Here is a 26,869-nt window from a genome sequence, read left to right as displayed (position 1 = left end):
AGTTTCAAGTTAAATATGAATGAATGAATGGCTAAATGAAATTGTACTGGTACCTCGGAACGTGACACGCACGCACAGCTGCATAGCCTTAAAGGGACACTTCACCCTTTTTGCAAAAACATATATGTTAATGACGTTTAGAAGCTTTAGATCACTTTCCTGGGGGTATTTATGTGTGTAATATGTGGTTTTAGATATTTTAGATTGTAGCAGTGAGCCTGTTGTCTCTGATGTCATGGACACTGGTCTCACTACCTTCCTGGACTACAATTCCCATAATTATTTGGTGCACTGCTCCTCCTTGTGGATAGGGGGGAGAGCTGTCTTACTGAGACAACATGTAGTCCAGGAAGGAAGTGAGCCCAGTGTCCATGACATCAGAGACAACAGGCTCACTGCTACAATCTAAAATATCTAAAACCATATATTACACACATAAAGACCCCCAGGAAAGTGTTCTAAAGCTTCTAAACGTCATTAACATATATTTTTTTGCAAAAAGGGTGAAGTGTCCCTTTAAGCCTAAAACTCAAAAGTAGACTTAGAATGGTCAGACAAACATCCTTACTGCACACTATAGCGAAACTAAAAGGTTTTGCTTTGGACGAATATATCTGTAACTGTTTCTTTGATGGAGGAGAATACCACACAGCAGCAGTAGCCTATACTGGAGCCATAGCAGTCCACACTGCTGTTAAAGTCAAGTGTGCATGGCATGCTTACCGGCTATTATACGTGCGCTCACAGTCACAGTCACCGATCAGGTATAAACATGTTAAAGGCACAGTGAAATGAAAAAGACGTTTTTTCACACTTTTAGACCATATCCGTGGTCATCATATGGGCATACCTAACAATGGATGCCAAAAAAATGGGAAAATGTCTCATTTCTGTGTGTTTTTATATCAAAGGTCCATAAAAACGATTGTATTATTTATTTATTAAAACGAAAACGTGCTGCGTGATGACGTGTAGAGATACACATCGATAAAAGCCAATAAAAATGAAGCTCACCTGTTTAATTCCCCATGTCTGCGCATCCATGCAACACAGCTGCTTCTGATTACAGATTACTCCGTTTTTATGTCCATTCAAGATAACATTCAGACAGTGTATTACTCGGTTTCAACGTAATCATCACGCTAAAACATGTTTCTGAAAACATTATAGGGTAGAAATAAGCCACGTAACAGTAAACTGGTTGTGCTGGCCGACCGTCTGATTTGTAAACAAACACACACCACGCTGTAGCGCATAGCAGAGCTACCGTCCCTAGCTACCGTCCCATCGCCTGAAGGGATGCGACACTCTGATTGGTTCAGAAACTTCAGACCGGTGTTTCATGTGGAAACACCATTTTCATGTTGTTCACCATTTCCGTTTCACTGCGCCTTTAAAGCTGTTGTTATGCAAAGTAGTGGCTATTTGAATTCGGCACGGTACTTTACACGGTGTGAAAATAGGGGGAGGTGGGCGCCAGTAAACCTAGACCACTGGGTACTTGGTGCATGGTGACTTCAAGACAGTAGAAAGTAATGTGTGATGTTATGTTACAGAAGCGTTTATTTTACAATGGTCTCAATCATTCAGAAAGTGTTTATTTATATGCTTGTCTATACTTTGCTCCATTTTACTTCAATATTCCACCGCAGTCAATGTCTGCTTCAATTTGGTACTTGGAATTGCAGACAGTCTTCACGTTCGGAAACGTATTTGTGCTCTTTGGATAGCTCTATAAAATTACACAGTGTACAAATCGAAAAGCAACACAGCAGACAACAATGTGTTATATGTCTTCTTTTCGTTTCCAGAAGTGATTATTTTACAAGGGTCTCAATCGTTATAGAAATAGAGTTTGTTTATGTGCTTGTCCACTCGGCTCCATTCACTCCAATGCATTCCCAGCAGATTTGACACACGGTGACGAATCTGTCGGCTTGAATTGCAAGGTAGAGAAATTGACTTTGGCGTCTTTTCCCTTTTAGATGACTCAATAAAATTACATGGTTCGCAAGTTGAAAAACACCCACTCGGAAAACAACCTGTCGTATGTCTTCTTGTATATTCCTGGACCGATTATATGACAAAGGTCGCTATCATCGTTCATAAATAATGTTTGTTTACAAGATGTCCAGCGGGCTCCCATCCACTCCTATGTATTCATCGAACTTCCGATGCGAGTTTTGGCACATGGGGGCGTGGTGGGGTGTCATGGCGCAGCCCCGGCGTCCAGTCCCGTGACACCATTCCTTCTCTAAGCTTTCTTGCTCAGAGCTTCCTTGGTTTTGCTGCAAGTAGCCTATGTGACGGGAGAATAGCGCTTGATATCTTTACGGGGCTGCCTGGAGCCACACATTCACAGTCGTATATGAGCCGGGCGGTGCTTCTTAGACGCCCGCACGGCATGTGTTTGTAAAGCAATCAAGCGCTCCCCTTCCCCAGTTCAGCTACAAGGCTGCAGGTTGATACAAAGTGAGGAGTGGGTTATCGGTGACATTTACACCGGTCACGTGACGGTAAGTGGTAACCAGCCAATCAGAAGGAAGTATTGGGACTACCCGTTTTAGAATAGTTGTTTAACTACCTATTATGTAACAAAAATAAAAAATAATTTATATATATATATTTTTTAAATAAATATTTGTACATTTAAAAACTATAACCTACCTGATCTTGAGGCCTACAAAATCAGGGGAAAAAATAAAAATAAAAATAAACTTTTTTTTTCTGATCAACTAGTCAACTCGTACCAACAAGGTTGACTAGTGGATTTACTAGTTGCTTAATGCCCTAACACACACACACACACACACACACACACACACACACACACACACACACGCACACACACGCACACACACGGTGGCCATTGAAGACCTTTTCATGGTACAAAAGAAACAGCCACAGCCATTTTTGTCTATACTTCTCTTTACTCTGCAGAATAATGGCGCTTTCAAGTACCGGTGTAGTTCTGCTGTGTCCTGTAGCTCTTTGTGTGAGTTCTGAGTGTCTGCTGTCCATTATACACCAAAGACTATAGAATTGTCCTTCTATTACATCCATTAGCTATAGTGTTCTTATCCCTTTTTGACCTGAGGTCAGATTCTAAAAAAATGTCTTCTATATACATCCTGACAGTTTTCTGAAAAAGCCATGTTTCTATATGTCAGTGGTTCTTCGATTTTTCAAAAATAGCAGACCTACAAGCTCGTAGCGTGCCACTCGGTGACGCGCTACGAGGACACCCAGAAATATTATGTAATTGGCCGCCCCGACCCCCCTCGTCTGAAAATATGTTGTTTCTAGGGGGACCCAGGGGATCCAGGGATCTATATTCAAAGATTTGTTCAACATATTCACGCAAATAGCAGCTCCCAGAAGCAAAGATTTGAGTTAAAAACGTTCGCTCTGAAAGAATATATTATTCATGATTTTTTCAAAGAAATCACAACCCGCGTGTGAACTGAGTGGTGCAACAACTCCCCTCCTCTCCCCCATGTTGGATTTATATGAAAAACCAAAACTTTTCAAATAGAAAGAGGATAATTCAAGCTTTTCGTACAGCTGCAAATGTTGGTGAGTTTAACATTGTTTAAGTTAAGTTTTTTGCCACTCAGTGGGCGTTCCCGCATAACTTCCAGGTGCGATGATGTCACGTGCATATATAATGCCTAATTTGCATATTTAAATGTACAATTTCAGAAAGCTTGCAGTACAATATATCATTGTCCAGTAAAGTGTATAGTAAAAAAGTTTCATGGTGATAACTTTTTCTTAAAAAATATACCGTGCAGTAGTCATATATACAGTATAGGTGAAAATAACAAATGTGTGATAAATATGAAAATGTTACTCCTGTGGAAGGGTTATATACATTCATCATAAGTTTACATAATTATGCTGACCCTATACATAAACAATTCATTATAGATATGGTTTCGCCACACATGATTTGATGATGCAATCTCGTCTGGTCATCTTCTTCCCTTGCTCAAAAAAATAAATCCTTAATAATATACAGTATATATTTTTCCTCCATCAAAGACAAGACTTCTCTTGGAAAGATACTGCAGACCATATACCATTTGGGAGTTCACTTCTTTATACTTCTCTGAAAAACTTTCGTTTGTGTTACTCCGGTTTTAAGCCAGACAGACACCCAGAAGGCTCGGTGTCTGTCTGCCTCTGGGTGTTATGTGCTGGGTGAGCAAGCTTCATTGAAAAGAATGGACTGCCACATCCACTTCTGTGTGGCCCGAAAGTGCAGTATACACCAGGGGTTCACTGCTTTTTTGAGTGGTGCAACCAGCAATGTCCGTATGTGTGGTTAACCCATGTGTATCGGCAGCAAGGCAGCAAGTGCCGCGCTATGAACTTGTAGATCTGCTGTTTTTCAACAGCTAAAGCATAACGTAATGCTTGAACCCGTTTTGGGCGCGGGAATCCCTTTTGGTGTTGGCATTAAGTTATGCTTTAGCAGTTTAGCTATTTTTTTTAGCTACGCGCTTGTAGGTCTTCTATTTTTTTTTTATCGAAGAACGACTGACACGGAAACATAGCTTTTTCGGGGGAAAACCGTCAGAGCGTGTAAAAGACATTCTGTGGAATCCGATCTCGGGGTCAAACGTGTGTTTGATGGTGATAAATGTGTTCTCTCCCCCTCTCTCTGCAGGTCGGCTGTATGCGATGCAGGCGGGGATGAAGCTGGACAGCAAATCGCCGGACTGCAGGAAGTTCCTGGTCAAACTCATGGACCAGCTTGAGTCGGTGAGTTAAATCATTTTCCTTTCCATTTTTTTTTTTTTTTTCCTTTATTTTTTATTTTTTAATTTCTTATTATTATTATTATTTTTAAATTTTATTCATTTTTTTTATTTTTATTACATTTTCATGATTTTTCAAAAATAGCAGACCTACAAGCTCGTAGCGCGGCACTCGGTGCCGCGCTACGAGCTTGTAGATCTGCTATTTTTCAATAGCTAAAGTGTAACATAATGCTTAAAAAACCCAAAAGGGGTTCCCGCCCAACATGGGATAAGTGGCAATCAGGCAATTGATTGGAATATGATGACCCCGGCACAAAATATCCACTTTCACTGTTGCTTTATCCATGTAAAATTGACTTTCACAAATTCGTCTTATTTGTCCATCATCACACAAACCAAAAAGACAAAGTGACAATCAGACGTCTACAATCAAACCCACAAGTATATCCACCATTATGTGCAGTCTGGAGCAACGGAATGTCGATCACGAGTAAAATATAAATGCTTTTGTCATACAGTCTGGAGCAACGGAAGCTCTGATCACGAGTAAAATGTAAACGCTTCCGTCGTACAGTCTGGAGCAACGGAAGCTCTGATCACGAGTCAAATATAAACGCTTCCGTCGTACAGTCTGGAGCAACGGAAGCTCTGATCACGCGAATCACTGCTGTTGCAAAACGATCTGATTGGACCAAAACTGTGCACCACTTCCTTATTGGAAACGACGGGGATGTAAACAAATGGATTTTATCTCGTCCGCTTGTCACTAAAAACATACACTATGGACGTGATTGAGGGAGACGCGTTAGAAGAAGTGTGTAAAGTGTCTGTGTCTGGGATTGCTCATATGCGAAGGTGCATCTCAAACAGCGTGGAGACTTCCGTTCACAAACGAAACCTCGCAAGACGGCCCGCGAGAGTTTGGGAACGCCGTAGTACAGCTTGAGTCTATCTCCGACTACAATAGTAACTTTATAAATCAATCTACAAGCTCATAGCGCGGCACCGAGTGAATCGAAGAACGGCTGACATAGAAACATAGCTTTTTCAGAAAACCGTCAGGATGTAGGAGACATTTTTTGAATCTGATCTCGGGTCAGAATGAAAACTGTCAGGATGTAGGAGACATTTTTTTAATCTGATCTCAGGTCAGAATGGGCTAAAAAGTATATTTATACAGTAGTCAACGATAAATCAATAGCCATGATGATGGTGAGCATGTATAAGTGTTTATAGTCAAGGCCTCTTTATCGGTTCGGGATGAGAGAGAGAGAGGGAGGGAGGGGGAGAGAGAGAGAGAGAGAGAGGGGGAGAGATGGGGAAAGGGTGAGAGGGAGACGGAGGGAGTGGGAGAGAGAGTGGGAGAGTCACAGAGAGATGATAGAGATCTCCTTTGGGGGTTTTAGGAGCACAGCAGGACAGGAACCATGCCCATCCCCAGTGGGCTGATGCCCGGCTCCCACAAATAGGACATGTCAGCCGTGGCATGTTGTCGCCGGCGAAGAAAACCTCATCTCCATGTTTTTAAGTTTGCGTGTGTTCCTTTTCCTTCCCACTAAAAATGCATGAACCCCATTTTAAGGCCTGAGAATAAATAAATACAAATCTTCTAAATACTTCATGTTTCTGAAAATATGTTGTTCCAGGGACCCCCCCCCCTCCCCCCCAGAAGCAAATATTTGAGTTAAAAAAAACGTTGGCTGTTGAAAGAATATATATTCAAAGATTTGAGGCACATTTTCACGATTTTTTCAAAAAATAGCAGACCTGCTATGAGCTTGTACGTCGACTGCTTTTTTTTATTTTTAAGGAGATATAGACGAGTTCCAGTGTTTGTACACATGTCAGCTATATGTGAATGATGTTTCCAAAACGGAATTCAAATCTAGAATGGGTTTGACACCGTTTTCGACACATAGACCCTCTGAGTTCTCACCTTTTTTGGTGTTTTAAGCATTAATATTATTATTATTATTATTAATATTAGTGTGACTTTCGTTCAACTTTGACCCCTCCATCACATTGAACTATTTTTTGGGCGTAGTGATATGGACACAAAAAGATTTGTTCTGTGTGATGTAGGGGTAAAAAAAGAACGAACGTTTCACTAATATTTTAGAAATAGGTCAACAATACAAATGACGTTAGTTTTGTGTATTAATTTACTTTTACTGCGTGGCCCCCACAGTGCCCCTCCACAAAATGACCGGAACTACTTAATATTGACCAAAACCAGAGCAGAACTCCCACCACGGGACTCAGGGCAATCGATTAATACAGTTGCAACCAATTTATTAATGGCAAGTATTTCATACAACTTAAAATCTGAACTATCCCTTTAAGTTCGATTCCTGGGAAGAAAAATAAAAGTTTTGGACATATGAGGTTAGAAAGAAGCAAGACCACATTTGGACAGAAGCCGACAATTCCCCTGTGTGTGTGTGTGCGCGCGTGTGCGCGTGTGTGTGTGTGTGTGTGTGTGTGTGTGTGTTGGTGACTATCAAACAGGTAGACACAGATGTATAGTGTAGTGGTGCAGGCAGACAGCACTGCTGCAGGGAGCATCAGTCCAGTCCAGTATGTTCAGTTCTACACGGCTCTTTTTAGCCCATTCTGGGTTTGGAATCCCTTTTTGGTGTGGAGCGAAAAAAAATAAAAATGCAGATCTATACAAGCTCATAGCGTGGCACAGAGTAGCGTGCTATGAGCTTGTAGGTCTGATATTTTTTAAAAATCGTGAAAATGTGGTGCAAATCTTTGAATATATATATATTCTTTCAGAGCGAACGTTTTTAACTCAAATCTTTGCGTCTGGCAGGGGTCCCTGGAACTACATATTTTCAGATGGGGGGGGGGGGGGGGGGGATCGGCGGCCAAATACATATAATTCTAGGGGTCCTTGACATGAAATAGTTTGAGCACCACTGACATAGAAACATAGGGTTTTTCAGAAAAAAATTCAGGATTTAGAAGACATTGTGTGTAGAATGGTCCTCAGGTCTAAAGGGGTTAGATGTTGGTGCCCAGTCTGCCAGAGAACCGCAGCAGCCCTGAGCCCCATGAGAGAGTGCACAGGCTAGCCCATTCTTTTTTTGATCAAAGTTTTTTTATTTCATTTTTCACACATGAAAATATATTATACAACATTTTTCTAACTTTTTTTTTTCTTTTTTCTTCTGAGAGAGAGAGAGAGAGAGAGAGAGAGAGAGGTGGAAAGTAACTAAGTACTTTTACTTAAGCACTGTACTTAAGTACAATTTTGAGGTATTTGCACTTTACTTGAGCATTTCCAATTTCCAGCACTTTTTACTTCCACTCCACTAACATCTCCAGATCCAACATTTTGTATACTTTTTTACTCCACTACAATTATTTGAAAACTTATAGTTACTAGTTTTGGAGCATAATATCCAGATTATAATTATTTTGGTTTGTTTTGCACAAAGGTCACTGGTGTTCGAGTACATCTTGACTGAGGCAGCCTGTAGCCATTTTTGTCCAGCGGCCTTCACTTCTCAGACATTTAAAGCCATATCCTTTCATCCAGAGTGGCTTAAAATCACTCGAGTGGAATAATCTCTCTGTGTGTGTGTGCGTGCGTGTGCACACTACGGATAGCGTATCATCTATTCATGTATAAGAATCATGGCTACTCATCGTGAGTAAGCATATGATGCACACCGCTGAGTGAGAATTCTAATTTTTTTCCCCGAGACACCCCCAGATGTTGTTTTGTTTGAGCATCTGGCTCGGTCAGTGTGCGTTAACTGGCTCTCAAAGACGAGCATGGCATGCAAATCCCCCGCCCTGTCAGTCAAGATCTTCCCACCCCACGGAATTCACAGTCTACTGCACTTACACTATTATGCAAGAACAGAAACAAAAGCTAGGGTAGGTACCCTCACAAAAACATGCTGTAATCCTGGTCTCTAAACTGCCTTCCCCTGGCCAGCCGGGGGGCGCCTGATGGAGGGGAAAGGAACTGGTTGGAATAACGTGTTCCTTCCACGCGCTATACGTCCAACCAGGGAAACTCCCCCTCCTGTCAGGTGTAAAAGGAGCAACTTGGACACTCAGGCATGAAGGGAGCATGAGTTAAGTCCGTTGCTCTCCCCAGGTTGGCGGAGGGTGTGTATAGAGCCCAGGATCACAGTAGATGATTGGCACAGGGGTGAAAAATGCGAAAACAAAAAGAAACAAAAGCTACCGTAAAATGGAGCTTTTATGGGTCCATTTTGTTACAGTTTTTTTTACACTTTTTCAGAGTTACAGAACTGTAAGGGTGCACCTTTGTTGACTCACTGGCCTTTTCTCGTAGGCCTCACTCACACCTTTCGATCTAGCATATACAACATTGATGCATGCTAGATGTAAGCAAGATGTAAGTGTCATGGCCGCCCCCAATGCATTTCCAATGGAAGTCACATGGTTTGATACAACATTTTGAACTACAAGCTGTTGCATGGCTTTCGGGCTGTTTTTCGACTGCCCCCCTCCCCCTGCTACAACACAATGTTGTGTCAAACCATGTGGCTCCCATTGGAAATGCATTGGGGCAAGATGTATCACACCCTTTGTATATACAACAAGCATACATCAGTCTGTTGCGAAGGTGTGAGTGAGGCCTTAGTGTGTGCACTTGTTTTACTTCAGTAAAAGTACCAATACTGCAATTTAGAACTACTTCGTTACAAGTAAAATTACGTAATTGAAAATGTACTTGAGTGAAAGTACAAAAGTATCTGCATCAAAATGTACTAAAAGTAAAAGTACTCATTGTGCAGAATGTGCCATTTCACAAGTTCAAAATGTGTCCAAAATCTATTGAAAATATTTGTCAAATGGCCCGAAATATATAGGGTTGAAGTGGTTAATGTATGTTTTCTATAATCCAAATTAAAATCTACAAAGTAACTATAGTAACTAAAGTTTTCAAATAATTGTAGTGGAGTCAAAGTACAAACTCTGGCTCTGAGATGTACTGGAGTAGAAGTAAAAGTACTGGGCATTGGAAATACTCGAGTAAAACTACTTAGTTACTTTCCACCACTGGCTATACAGTATTATGGTTTGATTATTTTTTTTGCTACACTTCTAAAAGTTGTAAACTTTTTCTTTATTTATTCTTTTACTTGGAGAAACTAAAGTTTTGTACACCACGGAGCAAATTACGAAGTGAGGTTGCGAGCCTGCTCTCTTTTTCATTGATTTTACTTGTGCTTTTAAAGTTTGCCTCAGGCGCAACAGGGGCCATGGGCATTAAGTCCATCAGTAAATATAAGCCTTCTGTGGCCTGCCCTCCTCGTTAAAGTAAACCATAAACACCTGTCGGTATACCACAGGTCGTTTCGAGGAAGCAATCTGATTGGTTGAAACGACCTTCGATTTAGAAGACATTTTTTTTTATTTCGACGTCAGGCCCAAGTGGGGTAATGGAATAGATGCAAGAGGAAAGGTTGGGCCGAACGGTGAGGAGAAGTGATCAATGAACCAATGGGGAGCCTCACGGGCATGTTTGACTCCCTTTTATGGATAGGCCAGAGCCAATTAGACGACTCCCTGGACACAGATGGAAATATGCACGCACGCACACATACACGCACACACAGCTGTCCCCTTGAGGCAGACTTTTACAGGAACTCCAGAGAGTGTCATTACTGTCACACTCTCAAGGTGCCTCTCCTCTCCTCTCCTCTCCTCTCCTCTCCTCTCCTCTCCTCTCCTCTCCTCTCCTCTCCTCTCCTCTCCTCTCCTCTCCTCTCCTCTCCTCTCCTCTCCTCTCCTCTTCCTCTTCCTCTTCCTCTTCCTCTTCCTCTTCCTCTTCCTCTTCCTCAACCTCCTCTCCTCTCCTCTCCTCTCCTCTCCTCTCCTCTCCTCTTCCTCTCCTCTCCTCTTCCTCTTCCTCTTCCTCTTCCTCAACCTCCTCTCCTCTCCTCTCCTCTCCCATCTCCTCTCCCTCTCCATCATGCATGCAATAATCTGTTCCCAGCAGTCACCACATCCGACCCTTTGAAGTATGTGTTGTGTGTGTGTGTGTACTATAACATGTGTGTATATTGCATGGACTTAAGCGTGCGGGAGCTTTAGGGCCCTGGGCCCCGTGCGTGCGTGCGCCACGGCCCATAACCCAATGTTTTCTCAGTGAGCAGAGCCAGTGAGAGGAACCTAAACCACGATAGTGGCACTCGTATATATAGTCCCTCTCTCTCTCTCTCTCTCCCCTCGTCGAGAAGGGTGTGGTCTTATTTTCAACTCTACATAATGGACTCGTTCAATCATTTTTCCGTCGTCAGACGCGTCAGCAGCAAGGGAGAATCCCCCCCCTCCCCCACCCCCCCCGATGGAATGGAACTCTCACCCACCCACACACACACACACACACACGCACACACACACACACACACACACACACACACACACACACACACACACGCACACGCGCACGCACACCGCAGGGAATTCATTTGAAGGACCACAGGGTTGGGATTTTTTTATTTCTTTTAACCACGACTCACCACCAGACAGAAAAGTGTTTAGCTGAATGTTTGGCAGAGTGTCTTGCGTAACACGCCACACGTTGGGAAGTCGACCAAGTGTTTTCTTTTTTTTTTAGTCCTGTTGTTGTTGTCGTTCTCTGAGATTAGATGAGAGAAGTTGGCCGATATGACAGGAGAACAACGTTACTGTGGCTCAAAACAAAGGTTTTTGGTGATTTGAAAGCCTAATATTTCAACCCCAGCAGTAAGACACACACGCGCACACGCACGCACGCACGCGCATTAAGGCTGTGAACAGTGTGCTCATTCAGGCAGGGTCCGTCCACCTGTTAAAATGGGAGCCAGTACTTTTTGCCGCGGTGGTTTTTACAAGAAACCTGACGCCGAGAGGTGGAGGGAGAGAGAGAGAGAGAGAGAGGGAGAGAGAGAGAGAGAGAGAGAGAGAGAGAGAGAGATGTTGCTGCTGATTCCTGGCGACGGAAGACACACTGACCAATCACCTCGCTCTAGTGTGTGTTTTATTTTTTATTTACACACACACGCGCGTGTGTCTGTCGGAGTGAAAGGTTGATTGGTTTGTGTACGTGTAAAGGCCCGTTCACATTTAAGTCGTACAGCAATGTATATTCCCGGGTGCACGACACACAGGAGCAACATGAGCCCGATAAACCGGGACTCACGAAGAAAAAAATCGACTTTAGAAACTGAAGAACTGCCTTGCTCTGCTGCTGCTGGTGACGTGTGCAACAATTGGTTTGGTTGCATCATGTGTGTGTGTGTGTGTAAAATGCTTTCACCCTATACTGTAAAAAAAAAAAAACATGTGTTCATTGTCCACAAATATAACCTTTTTCCCTTTTCGTAACTATTCTTAAGGCTCATACATAGTCTGGATTTACGGTGGTGGGGCGACCACCGAACTACAACATGACGTCACTGAGCCGCGGTGAAGAGCAAACCACCGCCACCGCTCCAGCCATTCTCTCTGTTTTTACTCACCACCGCTCAACGTTATTTCAGCTCCGTTGGTTAGCTCACCACTGGAGCGGTGGTCACCTTACCACCGAAAATCCAGACTATGAATAGGCCTTTACACATTGTTATAATGATCATTTATAGACTCTGTGCAGGGCCCTCCTATCCCCCCCCCCCCCCCCCCCCCCAGATGTAATTAATGTAGAATGACGTGCAATGACATACAAATGAGGAGTGAATTCATTTTTTTTTTGTCAAAAAGATTCCAGCGATTCCACCCTCCTTTTGTGCCCAATGGTTGCCTATATAGCCCTGGTCTAGATGGCAGAGTTGTGTTTGATGAAGAAGGACTTTGATGACACTGCGTGTGTCCGTGTGTGTGTGTGTGTGCGTGTGTGTGCCGTCCAATTAGATGAAGAAGGAGCTGGGGGACAATGACTCCATTGGTCAGGAGGTGGTGGGGAACGCCCACATCGAGAACTACGCCCTGAAGCTGTTCCTCTACGCCGACAACGAAGACCGCCAGGGGCGCTTCCACAAGTAAGACAACGCACAGTGTTGCCAACAGTAACGGAAATAGCTAGTGGCTCCTCGAATAGTAGCTAGAAGTCGCTAGGGGTGGGATATGCGCGCACAAAGCCCCTTTTTAGCGTCCCTAGCAACAACGAAAATATGGAGCCAGCCCAGAACACCATTTCCTTGCTCTGTGCACATAACCGAGCCGAGGAAGCCAGATGCGTCGAGCTGGAGCGCCCGAGCACTTTAGTGTTGACAACTTTAGCGTATTTGAGGCTGAGAGAGGGGAAAATTAAGAAAAAAATAGGGTTTTATCTCTGGCGACTGTCGACACGATTTGTCCCCAATTCACCAGAAAAAGTAGCTAGATTTTTTCTCCAGAAGCTTTTCACTAATTCAGTCGCTATAGGGGGGTCTGGAAAGAAGCTAAATATGGCGACGAATCCGCTAAGTTGGCAACACTGGACACGCAGTCTGGGGGCGACCTTCCTCTTCTGCTCCTCGCCTATATCGTTCTTAGAGTATATATATATATATATATATATATATATATATACAGGTCATACTCAAAAAATTAGAATATCGTGCAAAAGTTAATTTCTTTCAGTTAATTCAACTTAAAATGTCAAACTAATACAATATGTATAGACTCGGTACATGCAAAGTAAGATATCCCAAGCCTTTATTTGTTATAATTTTGAAGAGTATGGCTTAAAACGTACAAAACCCCAAATTCAAAATCTCAGAAAATTAGAATATTGTGAAAAGGTTCCATATTGTATAGGCTCAAAGTGTCACATTCCAATCAGCTAATTAATCCAAAACACCTGAGAAGAGTTCCTGAGCCTTTAAATTGTCTCTCAAGCCCATCACACACCGTCTGCGACCGCCGCGCGTCAAAACAGCCGCCTGTGAACCAATGAACCTATCGCACACCGGCGGCGTCCGACGCGCACTGACGCCTCGCCTGACGCGCCGATAGAACCAGTTCTATTTTCCAGGCGGCGCCGCGCGGCAACGCGTCGCGCCGCGTCGGACGGAGCCCGTGTGTGTTGGGCTTCAGTCTGCTTCAGTAAAATCCACAATCATGGGGGAGACTGCTGAGCTGACAGTTGTGCAGAAAACCATCATTGACACCCTCCACAAGGAGGGGAAGAGCCTCAGAAGGTAATTGCAAAAGAAGTTGGATGTTTCAAAAAGTGCTGTATCAAAGCACATTAATAGAAAGTTAAGTGGAAGGGCAAAGTGTGGAAGAAAAAGGTGCACAAGCAGCAGGGATGACGAATTGGTATTGCAGCTCCAGCCAGAGCCATGGGCCAGTGTTGATGAGTATCATTGCTGACATCCGAGACACTCAGCGCTCACTGCTGAAATCTATGATATCTAAAAGCACACGATATTATTACACACATAAAGACCCCCAGGAAAGTGTTCTATAGATCTTCTAAACGTCATGATCTCTTTTTTCCCCAGGTATGTATATATATATATATATATATATATACCTACGTCGACGCTAGGTGGCGTCATATCCTCGTCATAGGCTCGTAGCTATGAGCTTGTAGATCTATTTTTCAATAGCTAAAGCATAACATAATGCTTAAAACACCAACGGTGGCGGTACACACATTAAACCAGTCTAATTCATTAACACATTCTGTACAAAACACGTCTGGAAACGTCATAAGGATCAGAAACGAGTAATACCTTAGACGTCTGTGGACGTCCTAGCGACGTCCAAACGACGCGGGGCGAGATAATAATATTCAGAATTATTCCTATTTTTTTTTTTGGCATTTCGCTTTTCGCTTGCCGTATGCTAACGCTCTGTGCAAATATTAGCTTGTCATTGACTCCCATGTTAGCGCGGCGGAAAGAATGACTCGTATCTCCTCATCCAGGGCGCTCTCCGTGGTGATGAATGGATCGATATGCTGGCGCTTCATTTCTGCTCCTCATCCGTCTCTCCCGCAAAATATGAACGCTTTTTGGAGTTTATATAAATATATTAAGATGATCGGGGATTATGAGCTCACTTTGTCAAGTCAATTTTTTTAAGAAGGTATTTCCGGTTCATGGCTATCAGAGTAAAAGCGATCAGACTACTCTGGCACTATACAGGCCTTTATTTTGATGCACGTTGGCGTACTCAATGTGTTAATATAAAGCCATTTAAGACTCATTGTACATCAACCCATTCTGAAGCGGGAACCCCTTTTAAAGGTGTTTTAAAGCATCATGTTACACTTTAGCTATTGAAAAATAGCAGACCTATACAAGCTCGTATAGCGCGGCACCGAGTGCCGCGCTATACGAGCTTGTATAGGTCTGCTATTTTTTGGGGGGGAAGAAAACTCAAATCTTCGCTTCTGTAAGTCAAGTTGAACACCACTGACACATAGAAACATGAGGTTTTTTTCCGGAAAACTTTTCTTTGAGAAGACATTTTATAGAATTGAGCTCAGGGTCTATGAATGGATTAATGAATGGTTGATTTAATGACAACTTTATTAAATTTTAGATGGCGGTCCACATTTCAACGAAACGTTACAGAACGCTCATCAGTGGGCGCGCTAAAAGCTCCGATCAATAACGCCTGATCGATACGGTGCTCATTAGCAATATAATAGAGCTGGGACTCGATTAAAAAAAATAATCCAATTAATCAGAGGCTTTGTATAGTTAATTAATCTCGATTAATCACATTTTAATCTCATAACCCGAGAACAGTGAGAAACCTTATTTTTTCAAATGTTTTTGGTATCCCAGTGAATAGTGACTATACGGGATTCCACTAATTTTCAACATTTTACTGTCATTGATATACCTTAGAGTTGTTGTGTGGATATAATAAGAAAGTCCCCCCCCCCCATTCTGTGTTGCCTAGAACTGGAGGTCTGAAAAAAAATCAGTAACATTATGAAGTACATCTCAGTGACATCACAAAAATGTACTTCACAATGTTTTACTGTTTTTTTCAGACCTCCAGTTCTATAGGCAACACAGAATGGGGGGGACTTTTTATTATTTCCAGTGCACACAACTCCTTAGAAAAATGTGTTTTATCCCAACAGTGATATATAGGCAGGTGATATATTTAGGCAGCAAGTACCTGTATAAAGTGTCTTCAGTGTGTATATGAATACTCAAATGTTCTGTATGTACATGGCTGGGCATGAGAAAACAAATAAAAACAACTTTTATTATGGGGGGAAACAAAAAAGGTGCGATTAATTTATCTGTAGTCAATCGCGATACATTTTTCTGTAGTTAATTAATCTCGATTAACGCGTTAAAGTCCCGGCCCTACAACATAACACAAGAACTCCATCCCTATACGGTATACTGTACGTTGGACGTTGTACCAAAATGACGAAAGGTAATAAAACGAGTCCCGTTGAAACCAGGAAAGCACGTGGTCACAAAAAATAAACACAGCAATAAAAAAATAGGTCAGTACTTTTTTTTTTTTTTTTATGGAGCTCAATAGTGTTTAACCCATTTAGGCCTGATGTCGACATTTAAAAAAAAAATCTTCTAAATTATGACAGTTTTCTGAAATAACTCATGTTTCTGTATCAGTGGTGCTGTCAAGAACCCCACAAATGATAATGTAATTGGCCACTGACCCCCCATCTGAAAATATGTTGTTCCAGGAACTCCTCCGAAGCAATGATTTGAGTTAAAAAACGTTGGCTCTGAAAGTATATATATATATATATTCAAAGATTTGTGCCACATTTTCACGATTTTTCCAAAATAGCTAAATTATAACAATGTTTAAAAAACACCAAAAGGGGTTCCCGCACCAAAATGGGTTAAGTGAGTAATGCACGGTGTATATTTGGAATCGGGTCCATTTGACTTACATTTGTATACGAATGGATAAATTAAAATTAGTGTGTGCTGTATGTACATACATAATTAATTGTACGCTGCCACTCTCGAGGGAGCAGGCTAATTCTAATTAATGTTGCTTAATCTATACTTACCATGACATTATGCACATCAAAAACACCATGTTGTAGACGCGCACGTACGCACGCACGCACGCACGCACGTGCGTCTCCCTAACGCAGCACACTTCCACCATTTTCACACACATTTGGTAGTTTGAGAAATGTTTTTGGCCAGGTGAAGCCTGGCCTCTAATCAACGCTGTTGGCTTTGTCGGTCATGATTGGCTGGCCAAGTCTGACCCCATACCCTGAAAGGTTCTGACGACCCCATACCCTGAAAGGTTCTGACGACCCCAATACCCTGAAAGCTTCTGACCCCAATACCCTGAAAGCTTCTGACCCCATACCCTGAAAGCTTAGCTGACGTCACCCCATACTCTGCACCTGTTTCACCTGGGGAGTTATTATATTAATTATACACGTGTTATTCTTGTTCCATGTCAAAGACCCCCCTGAGTCGCGTACGGCGCTCATGACGACTCTACGCCCGCTGTTTAGTCTCTTAGCAACTGGCAATGTTTAATTTAAGCCTTTTTTCCATTGCGTGCGTGCGTGCGTCCGTGCCGCGAGGAAACCCCTGGCGATGATGACTCAGCCCAGCCCCGCCTCGCCTCTCCTTCACCTAAAAAACTCTCAAAACCTAGAAATGAGACGCACGCACGCGCGCTCCTGCACACGACTAAAACCATGACGAAAGATGCCCCGTCGACTACACCTCTTCTCCACTGAGTAAAACGAATTCCGTCAACACTTTAAAAATAAAAAACTAGACTAAAATGTCACTGCAGTGGAGAAGAGAGGTTTCGTTTGCTCGCACGTCTCTGACAATGCGCTCTGAAACCTTTTGCTGTCGGCTTGTAGATCGGCTATTTTCAGCATTCTGCGCAACCGAGTGCACAATCGCAACCATTTACGGCTATAGGGCTGTGAATCTTTGGCCGTCCCACCGTTCCATTCCCATTCTTGGGGTCACGATTCAAATTAACTCATTCTTGACCTGAGATCAGATTCTAAAAATGTCTTCTACATCCTGACAGTTTTTCATTCTGACCTGAGATCAGATTAAAAAAAAATGTCTTCTATGTCAGTCGCTCTTTGATTTTTCAAAAATAGCAGACCTACAAGCTCATAGCGCGCCACTCGGTGGCCCTAAAATGGGTTAAAAAACTTTTTTTTTTCTCTCCCAGATTCAAAACAATTCTCTATTCAAAATGATTCTCCATTCAATACATAGGATTTCATCACAATCTACTCCAGTCTTGAACTGAAGTGACTACAGTAACTTGAAAATTACTGAAGAGTAAGACATGACGTTTACTGTGATTAGGACAAGTTTACATTTCACATCACAAACGCCGTGTAGTGAAAACTCCTGTAACTGTAACCAAAAAAATTATAATCTAATTCGAATCAATTTCTTTGGCACCCCTAATTACGACGCCACCAAGGCCCGCTGAAATGACATTTTGTTGACGAAAACAACTGTACATGTATAGTCTACTAACACGAAGCCCGCCAGAACCAGATAAACCGTAGGTTTTAAATTAGTACCCTATAGCCTGCTAGTCTAGAGCCGGAACCTCCGGGGGGTTTCCAGGGTGTATATTCTTTAATCCATGTTTTTTATTAGATCGTATCGTTATAGCTACCGTTCGTTAGCACAACAGTCCGAAGTGGGACAAGTGGCCATTTTGAAGATGCGCGCGCAATCAACTTGCATTGTGTATAATATGGGCTGCATTCAAAGCCCTCTTATCTCAGAAACGACATTCACTGCGCCGTTTCTGGGGGAAGACGAGGTTTTTTCAACGGCCTGTAGCAGGCGCTGTGATACTCGCTGTCACCAACCGACCGACAGAACGACGACAACCGGTCAAGACACCACCACCACCACACGGCATTTTGTCATTGGAACATGCGGTTTACGGATATTTGGCTATTGTAACATGCGGTTTACGGATATTTGGCTATTGTAACATGCGGTTTACGGATATTTGGCTATTGTAACATGCGGTTTATGGATATTTGGCTATTGTAACATACGGTTTACAGATATTTGGCTATTGTAACATGCGGTTTACGGATATTTGGCTATTGTAACATGCGGTTTACGGATATTTGGCTATTGTAACATGCGGTTTACGGATATTTGGCTATTGTAACATGCGGTTTACAGATATTTGGCTATTGTAACATGCGGTTTACGGATATTTGGCTATTGTAACATGCGGTTTACGGATATTTGGCTATTGTAACATGCGGTTTACGGATATTTGGCTATTGTAACATGCGGTTTACAGATATTTGGCTATTGTAACATGCGGTTTACGGATATTTGGCTATTGTAACATGCGGTTTACGGATATTTGGCTATTGTAACATGCGGTTTATGGATATTTGGCTATTGTAACATACGGTTTACAGATATTTGGCTATTGTAACATGCGGTTTACGGATATTTGGCTATTGTAACATGCGGTTTACGGATATTTGGCTATTGTAACATGCGGTTTATGGATATTTGGCTATTGTAACATGCGGTTTATGGATATTTGGCTATTTTAACATGCGGTTTACGGATATTTGGCTATTGTAACATGCGGTTTATGGATATTTGGCTATTGTAACATGCGGTTTACGGATATTTGGCTATTGTAACATGCGGTTTATGGATATTTGGCTATTGTAACATGCGGTTTACAGATATTTGGCTATTGTAACATGCGGTTTACGGATATTTGGCTATTGTAACATGCGGTTTACGGATATTTGGCTATTGTAACATGCGGTTTACGGATATTTGGCTCTTCAAAATAAGCGTTAACGTGCCATCAAACCTTGGCAATATGCTAATCGAGGGATTAAGTGATGCTGGCAGGGAATTGGGGCTAAAATCTTATGACATTCAGTCAACTTAAAACTATAGACTGAAAAAGAATATGACTAAAACTAAATGGGAATTTTATTTCCGAAGACCCCAAAAACTAAATAAAAATGTGCTATCAGAGTCAGCGCTATAGAGGAACATGTCCACGGACGTCACGTGGGATCCTGTTTCCCCACACGCGCTTCACACGTTATTGGACCAAGGTGGCTCTAATTGCCGCTGACGACGATCATGTGATCCATGACTGATAATGGGCACCGCTTGAGCACTGTAGCTTAATAATGTGTTTCCTTCTTTAATGCATTTCCTCTTTTTAATACGTCTGGGAACTGTTGGAACATGTGGTCTTGAACCCCCGGCCAGGGCTGCTTAACTTTTTTCTGGGAAAAAAAGGAGCAGTGATGCAAGAGGAGTGAGTCTCTCTTGTTGATAGTCAGAGAGCTGTTCGCTGTGCTGTTCGCAAGAGAGGAGTGAGTCTCTCTTGTTGATAGTCAGAGAGCTGTTCGCTGTGCTGTTCGCAAGAGAGGAGTGAGTCTCTCTTGTTGATAGTCAGAGAGCTGTTCACTGTGCTGTTCGCAAAAGAGGAGTGAGTCTCTCTTGTTGATAGTCAGAGAGCTGTTCACTGTGCTGTTCGCAAAAGAGGAGTGAGTCTCTCTTGTTGATAGTCAGAGAGCTGTTCACTGTGCTGTTCGCAAAAGAGGAGTGAGTCTCTCATGTTGATAGTCAGAGAGCTGTTCACTGTGCTGTTCGCAAAAGAGGAGTGAGTCTCTCTTGTTGATAGTCAGAGAGCTGTTCACTGTGCTGTTCGCAAAAGAGGAGTGAGTCTCTCTTGTTGATAGTCAGAGAGCTGTTCGCAAGAGGAGTGTGTCTCTCTTGTTGATAGTCAGAGAGCTGTGCGCAAGAGGAGTGGGTCTCTCTTGTTGATAGTCAGAGAGCTGTTCGCAAGAGGAGTGAGTCTCTCTTGTTGATAGTCAGAGAGCTGTTCGCAAGAGGAGTGGGTCTCTCTTGTTGATAGTCAGAGAGCTGTTCGCAAGAGGAGTGGGTCTCTCTTGTTGATAGTCAGAGAGCTGTTCGCAAGAGGAGTGGGTCTCTCTTGTTGATAGTCAGAGAGCTGTTCGCAAGAGGAGTGGGTCTCTCTTGTTGATAGTCAGAGAGCTGTTCGCAAGAAAACAAACGAAAACAAACAGAAAAAAAACCTTGAGAAATGCCCCATTGTTCTGTTATTCTCAGTGGTGGAGGGAAAAGTACTCAAATTATGTACTTGAGCGTTGTGGGCTTGTAGATCGGCTATTATCAGCATGCAACCAAGTGTAAAATGACTTGTACTGGATCTCTTGTCCTCTAGTCCCTCCCTAACATTTTAGTCTAGTTTTTATTTGTCGACTAAATTGTCAGAAATATTTAGTCTTAGTTTTAGTCATAGCTTAGTTTTCATTTAGTTTCCATTTAGTCTTGGTTTTAGTCGACAAAATCAACGCTGCTCTGTTCCAAGTATAGAAGTCCCGTATTCAAGATGTATACTCGAATAAAAAGTACACAAGTATATCGGCATGAAATCCAGTGCATGTCTCCATATAATCTAGTCGAATGGATGAAACACAAACGAAAGCCCGGAAGCTTATTTCTAACCCCGTCTTGAACCCCTTCGCACAAACGAACAACATCAGCCTTTTTGGGGTTCAAAGGTCAGCTTGTCATGATTTATCGTCTCCCCCCCCCCAAGTACGCGCACAGGAAGTCACATCTGCGCGCGCCGTCTTTCTCCAGCTGTGCGTGAGTGCGAGCGTGAGTGTGTGCATACGTGTACTCTGTGTATATCATCTCTGTTGAGTGAAAAACCCACATGTGTCCAAAGCCGTTATACTTTTCTTTCGCTCTGAAAGAATATATTCAAAGATGTGTGCCACATTTTCCACAATAAAAAAATTTCAGACTTATACAACCTTGTTAGCGCAGCACCGAGGGCCGCGCCATGAGCTTGTAGATCTGCTATTTTTCAGTGGCTAAAGTATAACATAATACTTTTAAAACACCAAAAGGGGTTCCCCGCCCCCAAAATGGGATAAGCACAATGGACGCCCCAGTGTCTCTAGGTGGTGTCATTTTATTAGATGCTGCTGTGGATATAGAAACATGGCTATTATTATGATTTTTTTTATTTATTTTTTACATTTCGGGATAACACTCAAACCTGTGCACAATCAATATATTTATTTGGCAAGCTTTCGTATGCTTGCAAATAAATTACATATAATCTTGCAGGTCCTTGGACCACTGACATAGAAACATAGGGGTTTCTCAGAAAACTGTCAATCGTCTGTTAATCGTCTGTCAATCGTCTGTTAATCGTCTGTCAATCGTCTGTCAATCGTCTGTCAATCGTCTGTTAATCGTCTGTCAATCGTCTGTCAATCGTCCTCAGGTCTAAATGGTTTAATTAAAGAAATCAGATTTTCATTACGAAAAAAACTGAGTGGTGCAACTCCCCCCCCCCTCTCTCTCTCTCCCTCTCTCTCTCTCTCTCTCTCTCTCTCTCTCTCTGTTTCTCGCACAACAGCGCCCCTACTGGTACTCATTATCGTGCTCATTAACGTCACAGGCACACACATAGGTGAACACGGACAAAGCACCACTCAAACCATATACGTCGTTAAATATAACACAGCTGATAACTTCTAACCCTGTAAGTACAATGGACGCCCCCCCTTCCTCCTCCTCCTCCCGGTGTTCTCAGGACCCGCCCAGCCCACTTAATGTGGCTCAGCATTGACTCTTTGACAGAGAGAGAGAGAGAGAGAGAGAGAGAGAGAGGGTCTTCATGTCAGGTTTGACGTCAAGGCTTTGACGTCACACATGCAAAATAGCTCGAAGCGCGCATGCACAACAAGCCATGTGTGCGAACAACACGCAAGCACGCACACACACACACACAGACATGCCGACCTCTGCTACTGGCATGATTTGGCAGCTTTGTGACCATGAAAGCATCTCTGTGTTCATGGAAGAGCTTTGCGTGTGTGCGTGCACGTGCGCGCGCATATTGGAATGTGAATTCTCTTAGGACTTCAGATTCCGAGCCACGTCAGTGACAGTATAGTGTATAACTCAGCTACAGCTTCAGTATGGGGTTATGTGCTTGTTCACCCCCGGTCGCCATTATAATATATTCACACAGGATTTTAAGGTGTTTGGTTAAAAAAAACGGACATGGAGCTCTCTCGCTTGGCTCAGCGCTCCCTCGTGTGAACAACACACACAGGGCAGACAATTGCTCCGCGAGTTAAAGGAGAATGTCAGACTATAGTAAGGCTTTCTTAACCTTTTATTTGTAGTTGTTTACGTCACCCACCAAAGAGGTCCAGGTGTTATTTGTAGTTTTTACGTCCCCCACCAAAGTTGTCCAGGTGGTATTTGTAGTTGTTACGTCCCCCACCAAAGAGGCCCAGGTGTTATTTGTAGTTTTTACGTCCCCCACCAAAGAGGTCCAGGTGTTATTTGTAGTTGTTACGTCACCCACCAAAGAGGTCCAGGTTTTATTTGTAGTTGTTACGTCCCCACCAAAGAGGTCCAGGTGTTATTTGTAGTTGTTACGTCCCCCACCAAAGAGGCCCAGGTGTTATTTGTAGTTCTTACGTCCCCCACCAAAGAGGTCCAGGTGTTATTTGTAGTTGTTACGTCACCCACCAAAGAGGTTCAGGTGTTATTTGTAGTTGTTACGTCACCCACCAAAGAGGTTCAGGTGTTATTTGTAGTTGTTACGTCCCCACCAAAGAGGTCCAGGTTTTATTTGTAGTTGTTTACGTCCCCCACCAAAGAGGTCCAGGTTTTATTTGTAGTTGTTTACGTCCCCCACCAAAGAGGTCCAGGTGTTATTTGTAGTTCTTACGTCCCCCACCAAAGAGGTCCAGGTGTTATTTGTAGTTGTTACGTCCCCCACCAAAGAGGCCCAGGTGTTATTTGTAGTTGTTACGTCCCCCACCAAAGAGGCCCAGGTGTTATTTGTAGTTTTTACGTCCCCCACCAAAGAGGTCCAGGTGGTATTTGTAGTTGTTACGTCCCCCACCAAAGAGGTCCAGGTGGTATTTGTAGTTTTTACGTCCCCCACCAAAGAGGTCCAGGTGTTATTTGTAGTTGTTAGGTCCCCCACCAAAGAGGTTCAGGTGTTATTTGTAGTTGTTTACGTCCCCCACCAAAGAGGCCCAGGTGTTATTTGTAGTTTTTACGTCCCCCACCAAAGAGGCCCAGGTGTTATTTGTAGTTTTTACGTCCCCCACCAAAGAGGTCCAGGTGTTATTTGTAGTTCTTACGTCCCCCACCAAAGAGGTCAAGGTGTTATTTGTAGTTCTTATGTCCCCACCAAAGAGGTCCAGGTGTTATTTGTAGTTGTTACGTCCCCCACCAAAGAGGTCCAGGTGTTATTTGTAGTTGTTACGTCCCCCACCAAAGAGGCCCAGGTGTTATTTGTAGTTTTTACGTCCCCCACCAAAGAGGCCCAGGTGTTATTTGTAGTTTTTACGTCCCCCACCAAAGAGGTCCAGGTGTTATTTGTAGTTCTTACGTCCCCCACCAAAGAGGTCAAGGTGTTATTTGTAGTTCTTATGTCCCCACCAAAGAGGTCCAGGTGTTATTTGTAGTTGTTACGTCCCCCACCAAAGAGGTCCAGGTGTTATTTGTAGTTGTTACGTCCCCCACCAAAGAGGCCCAGGTGTTATTTGTAGTTTTTACGTCCCCCACCAAAGAGGTCCAGGTGTTATTTGTAGTTGTTAGGTCCCCCACCAAAGAGGCCCAGGTGTTATTTGTAGTTGTTACGTCCCCCACCAAAGAGGTCCAGGTGTTATTTGTAGTTGTTACGTCCCCCACCAAAGAGGTCCAGGTGTTATTTGTAGTTTTTACGTCCCCCACCAAAGAGGTTCAGGTGTTATTTGTAGTTGTTTACGTCCCCCACCAAAGAGGCCCAGGTGTTATTTGTAGTTGTTACGTCCCCACCAAAGAGGTCCAGGTGTTTTTTGTAGTTGTTACGTCCCCACCAAAGAGGTCCAGGTGTTATTTGTAGTTGTTACGTCCCCACCAAAGAGGTCCAGGTGTTATTTGTAGTTGTTACGTCCCCCACCAAAGAGGTCCAGGTGTTATTTGTAGTTGCTACGTCCCCCACCAAAGAGGCCCAGGTGTTATTTGTAGTTGTTACGTCCCCCACCAAAGAGGTCCAGGTGTTATTTGTAGTTGTTACGTCCCCCACCAAAGAGGCCCAGGTGTTATTTGTAGTTGTTACGTCCCCCACCAAAGTGTCAGTCTAGTTTTAGTCTACTTGATGTAAGATTTCAGTCGACTAAATATACAGTTGATGTAAATATGTAAAGACTACGTAGTTGTATATACAGTTGTATATTTAGTCTACAGTTGTACATTACGTATGTGACTAAATCTACAGTTGATTTTCTCGAACAAAATGTGTTTTGGCAGGCCTTGATGCCGTCGTATTTATTATTTTTCACTTGCTGAAAACAGCCGATCTACAAGCCCACGACGCGTCACCGTTTGACGCGTTGTGAACTTGTAGATCGGCTATTTTCAGCACGCAACCAAGTGTAAAAGGACTCTTGTCCACTAGTCCCTTCCTAACATTTTAGTCTGGTTTTTATTTGTTGACCAGATCATCAGCATATTTAGTCTTAGTTTCATTCGTCAATACGGTTATTTAGCTGTGAGTTTGATATCTATTTGCTATAGTTACTTTGTAGCACATACGTGTTAGCACAATAGCTAGTACTCAATTCTCTCTCTCTCTATCTCTCTCTCTCTCTCCCTTTTTATGCCCGCTTTCATATACCCTCGCTCTCCATCTCTCTTTCATAACATTTTAAACATGACTTTGAGCCTCAACGAAACCGATGTCCTGTTCTTTTCTGATAATCATATTTGTCTGGGGAGGGGAGGGGGGGAGGGGTAATCCATCATTCACTGTATAGTCGGTGGATAATCGCGTTACAGTAAATACGACTGTCTACTGTCTACTGTATTGTCAGCGATATCTGTGTTGGTCCTCCTTTCTCTCTAGGAGACGTCCTTGAGTATAAGTCTACAGTGAATGGACTATATGACACTGTTTCAATGTCAAGGAGACTCCGTTCAGTATGTCCCAAGTATTCCAAATGATTTGGCTTGGTCTTCAACCAGCCCAAATTCTCACATGGTCTGCTCCTCTCCCTCCATTGCGGCTCCCTGTCGCGGCAGTACAAAACTTCCGACACATGGCACTGCAAAGCAACCAAAGGTATGGCAAGGCAACCATGTTTTTACAGGAACCCCCTCAGAAGCAAAGATTTGAGTTAAATAAACACTTTCGCTCTGAAAGAATATATTCAAACATTTGGGCCACATTTTCACCATTTAAAAAAAAAAAAAATAGCAGACCTATACAAGCTCGTAGCGCGGCACTCTGTGGCCAGCGCAGGTCCGTTGACGATCATTACGCAACGTTCATGTTATCGGCGGCCATGACACGTGAGCGCTATGTTTCATATGTGAATGCACTCCGTTCTTCTTATACCCGGAAGGAGGAGTTGAAACGGGAGGAGAAATCCGGTGCCGTCTTTTGGTGTTAGCATTATGTCATGCTTTAGCTATTGAAAAAAATAGCAGATCTACAAGCTCGTAGCGCGCCACTCGGTGGCGCGCTACGAGCTTGTAGATTTGCTATTTTTGAAAAATCGAAGAACGACTGACATTTTCAGAAAACCGTCAGGATGTAGAAGACATTTTTTGATTCTGATCTCAGGTCAGAATGGGCTAATATATATATATATATATATATATATATATATACATATACTCTGGTTCACACGCGTGTATCAGCCATTGTCTGCAGGAGCATGACACCAAACCTAAAGCAGAACATGACTTTTCCTATAGTTCCCTATAGATCTACCGGATGTCGTCTGCTCCGTTAGCCCATTCTGACCTGAGATCAGATTCTATAAAAAAATATGTCTTCTATACATCCTGACAGTTTTCATTCTGACCTGAGATCAGATTCTCTAAAAAATGTCTTCTATGTCAGTCTGCTCTTCGATTTTTCAAAAATAGCAGACCTACAAGCTCGCAGCGCGCCACTCGGTGGCGCGCTGCGAGCTTGTAGATCTGCTATATATAGCCAAAGCCATGCTCCGATAAGACAAACCCGGGAGGAAGTGTTGTTCGCACGCACGCACGCACGCACACACGCACACGCACGCACGCACGCACGCACGCACACACACACACACACACACA

At 43.0% G+C, this 26,869-nt stretch overlaps 1 protein-coding gene across 1 annotated transcript in view; it reads left to right on the top strand.

Moving 5' to 3' along the window:
* The window catches only part of vta1 (vesicle (multivesicular body) trafficking 1), an 80,806-nt gene that overhangs the window by 18,559 nt on the left and 35,378 nt on the right, over window positions 1-26,869 (top strand). Inside the window, exons 2-3 of the mRNA XM_080790576.1 lie at window positions 4,673-4,767; window positions 12,651-12,778. Coding sequence (XP_080646702.1) covers window positions 4,673-4,767; window positions 12,651-12,778 — 223 coding nt within the window. The remainder of the gene's footprint in view (window positions 1-4,672; window positions 4,768-12,650; window positions 12,779-26,869) is intronic.

Source organism: Protomyctophum bolini (assembly GCF_963924005.1).
Source record: "Protomyctophum bolini genome assembly, chromosome: 19".
In the NCBI taxonomy this organism is placed as follows: Eukaryota; Metazoa; Chordata; class Actinopteri; order Myctophiformes; family Myctophidae; genus Protomyctophum; species Protomyctophum bolini.
Note: the sequence above shows the minus strand (reverse complement) of the source record. Positions and strands in the feature narration are given on the sequence as shown.